Source organism: Propithecus coquereli, unplaced genomic scaffold, assembly GCF_000956105.1.
Source record: "Propithecus coquereli isolate 6110/MARCELLA unplaced genomic scaffold, Pcoq_1.0 Scaffold291, whole genome shotgun sequence".
Lineage (NCBI taxonomy): Eukaryota > Metazoa > Chordata > Mammalia > Primates > Indriidae > Propithecus > Propithecus coquereli.
In genome coordinates, this window is record NW_012148519.1 from 919171 (window position 1) to 922074 (window position 2904).

Genomic DNA, 2904 nt, shown 5'->3' on the forward strand with positions numbered 1-2904 from the left:
TTTTTACTTACAGCTTTCTGTGAGGCAAAACATGAGTCTAGAAGTGGTGGGACATGTTGGGAGATAAATCTGAGTGACACCTTATACAGGTTGAATATGCCTTCTCCAAAATGCTTGGGCCAGAAGTGTTTTAACTTTCAGATTTTTTCAGATTTTGGAATACTTACATTATACATTATAGTTGAATATCCCTAGCCCAAAAATCCAAAATCCAAAATGTTCCAATGAGCATTTTCAAGTGTCATTTGTTATATTACAAGTTTAGAATTTTGGAACATTTCAGATTTTGGATGTTCCGATTAAGGATGCTTACTTAATCTGTGCTGAATTCAGAATTGTTTGGACTACTGTAGAACTTGGGGTATGGGGAAATGGAAGGGAGCAGCTATTTAACTTTGACCTTTCTATGCTTGTTGGGATGAAGTTGACCTCCCATCAGATCACTTTAGTAGGTTTGAGGAAGTAAATTAGAGTGGGAGGAGACAGTCTTTTTTGACCTCTAGTGGTCACAGGCTCACATAACAACACTGAAGAGAGAAAAGGAGAGAAAAGTTCATTTCTGAGTGTTTATAATGCTAGGCACTGTTAAGCTTTACATTAGTCCTCACAGGAGCTCTCTGAAGTAATAGGCATTATTCTCTTCATTTTATAGGTGAGGAAACAGAATCAGAAATGTTAAGTAACTTGTCCAAAGTCAAAGATCAAATAAGTGATGGACTCCAGGATTAGATATCAGATTTGTCTGATTCTAAAGTCTAGGCTTTTCCTTCTTTTTTTCTTTTTATTTTTAGAGACAGGGTCTTGCTCTGTTGCCCAGGCTGGAGTGCAATGGCACAGTCATAGCTCACTGCAGCCTTGAACTCCTGGGCTCAAGTCATCCTCCTGCCTCAGCTTCCCCAGTAGCTGGGACTACAGGCACATGCCACCCTGCATGGCGAATTTTTTTATTTTTTATATGGATGGGATCTCACTATGTTGCCCAGGCTGGTCTCAAACTCCTGGCCTTAAGCGATCCTCCTTCCTCAACCTCCCAAAGTGCTCACAGGTGTGAGCCACTGTGCCCAGCCTGGGCTTTTCCTTCTAGGTAGGGGTTGTAGTTGTTGGGTTTGGTGTGGTAGGTCCTATTGGCAAAGGGAGACTGAAGCTTCAGGAGAAATAAGGGGGAAATTCAGGCAGTTTTAGAGAGCAAATAGGATCTCTCAAGGGAATGACCCTAAAGTGGGTAGAAAGCAGGTTACCTAGGGCGAAGAGGCAGCAGAGGGGATGGCTGGTTCTGATTAAAGCTTAATTGTTATATCTCCTGACCACTGACAGGGAAGTTGGCGGGGCACAGGGCAAGTAAGAGGAAATGGTCTAAGCTTTCTAACATTTTCTTCTAGTTTTCTGTCAGCAGCCCTTTCTAGGCAGAGACTCAACTCTAGCTTTGCCATCAAATTCTGGGCACAGATAAGAACTTGATTTAGGGGAGCAGACTGGCTATCCAGAGAAGCTTTGGCTCTGTCCTTCCATCTTTCCTGTGGTGAAAGGACACGTAGCTTAGTGGAAAGAACACCCCAGCAGGAGCGAGGAGACCTCTGATGAAGGGAACAGAGAAGGCCGGTAGTGATGCAGAGAGGTGTGCTAGGTAGAGTGACATTGTTTATTCACAGAGGGTAAGTATGGGTTATTTTCCCAGGGGAGCCTGAGAAGTGTCCTCAGGGAGGCAGTGGGGGTAGGCCCAGAGAGCTGGCTTATTTGGCAGTTTCAGCAAGGATCCGAAGCTGTTTCCTGATCTTTGGCTGCCAGGGCCCTGTGGCCTGTGGCCTGTGTATTTTTGGTTTAGAGCAACAGGACGGGAAAGCAGGCAGCTTTTTCTTTTGGTCCCCGTTGGTGATGGACTTGGCAATAAACAAGGGGTTCAGCTTTGCAAGTCGAAAGTCTTGGATATCTAACTCTTCTGGGTTCTCAGGCTCCTTCCGGAACCTTGTAGGCTCCGCCTTTACTTTAGCCTCAGGTTCCTCGCATACGAGGAAAACCTTGTTCTTCAGCTTGTTTTGGATCCAGGGATCAGTTGAGGCACAAAGGATTAATGTTTCTTGTAGCTGCATTGAAACAAAAGCTGTAGGGCTGGCTCACTTTGGGCTTAGGCTGGGAGGAGAAGGGACACCCAAGGGAGTGGAAGCTCTAGCCACAGGCCTTTCTGGCCCCAAGGAATGAGGTCAAGGGACAGTGTCTGAGGGCTCATTTCCCTCTGCTCCCGACAAAGTGCAAATGGTGACATGGGTGGGACAGGCTTGGACAAGGGGTAGAGAAGAGGAGGAGGCGGGCAGGAATGCCTTACGCTCTTCTTCACAGCCTGGTTGTCTTCTGTATCTAGCATGTCCAGGAGCAAGTGGAACACGGGTGGGCTGCGGATCCCCAGGACGCCCTGGCAGAGGCAGAGTGAGAAGGCCTAAGCATCCAGCCCCAGGAAGATGCCCCGGACTCTTTCCCACTCTAGTCCCTTTGTGAGAGCCTGCAGCCTCAGGAGAGGGGGAGATCTGGTTTCCCAACTGAGACATCCCTTTCCACGCCCTTTGGGACCACTGCATGGGATTTCAGTGCCCATTATTTGCCAGAAAGAATCAAGACAATTTTTGCAGGATCTAAGCAACACCCCGCACACCTATCTCCTGTCCCTTAGCCCACCCGCCCCCAACCCTGAAGGAAGGGCTACCTTAACTCTTGGTAGGGCTGCAATTCTAAAACAAACAACCTCCCCAGACTTTACAGCCCTTTCTTCCCCTCGGTGACTCCGTTCAATCGCCTGCTCCCTGTGCCATGAACACATCTCTGGAATTGGGTCAGAGAAGCAGAGGCCACCTTACCAAAGAGATGACGGCTTCCTTGCGTGCGGTGGCATCTGGGGTCAGCAGTTGCCTGGGT

General features: G+C 47.8%; 1 protein-coding gene across 1 annotated transcript in view; it reads right to left on the reverse strand.

The window, feature by feature from the left end:
• Positions 1-1616: 1616 nt before the first annotated feature.
• HEATR9 (HEAT repeat containing 9) overlaps positions 1617-2904 on the reverse strand; it is a 13208-nt gene continuing 11920 nt past the window's right edge. Inside the window, exons 13-15 of the mRNA XM_012648663.1 lie at positions 2847-2898; positions 2321-2407; positions 1617-2081 (exon numbers count right to left, since the gene is read on the reverse strand). Coding sequence (XP_012504117.1) covers positions 1731-2081; positions 2321-2407; positions 2847-2898 — 490 coding nt within the window. The 3' untranslated portion in view covers positions 1617-1730. The remainder of the gene's footprint in view (positions 2082-2320; positions 2408-2846; positions 2899-2904) is intronic.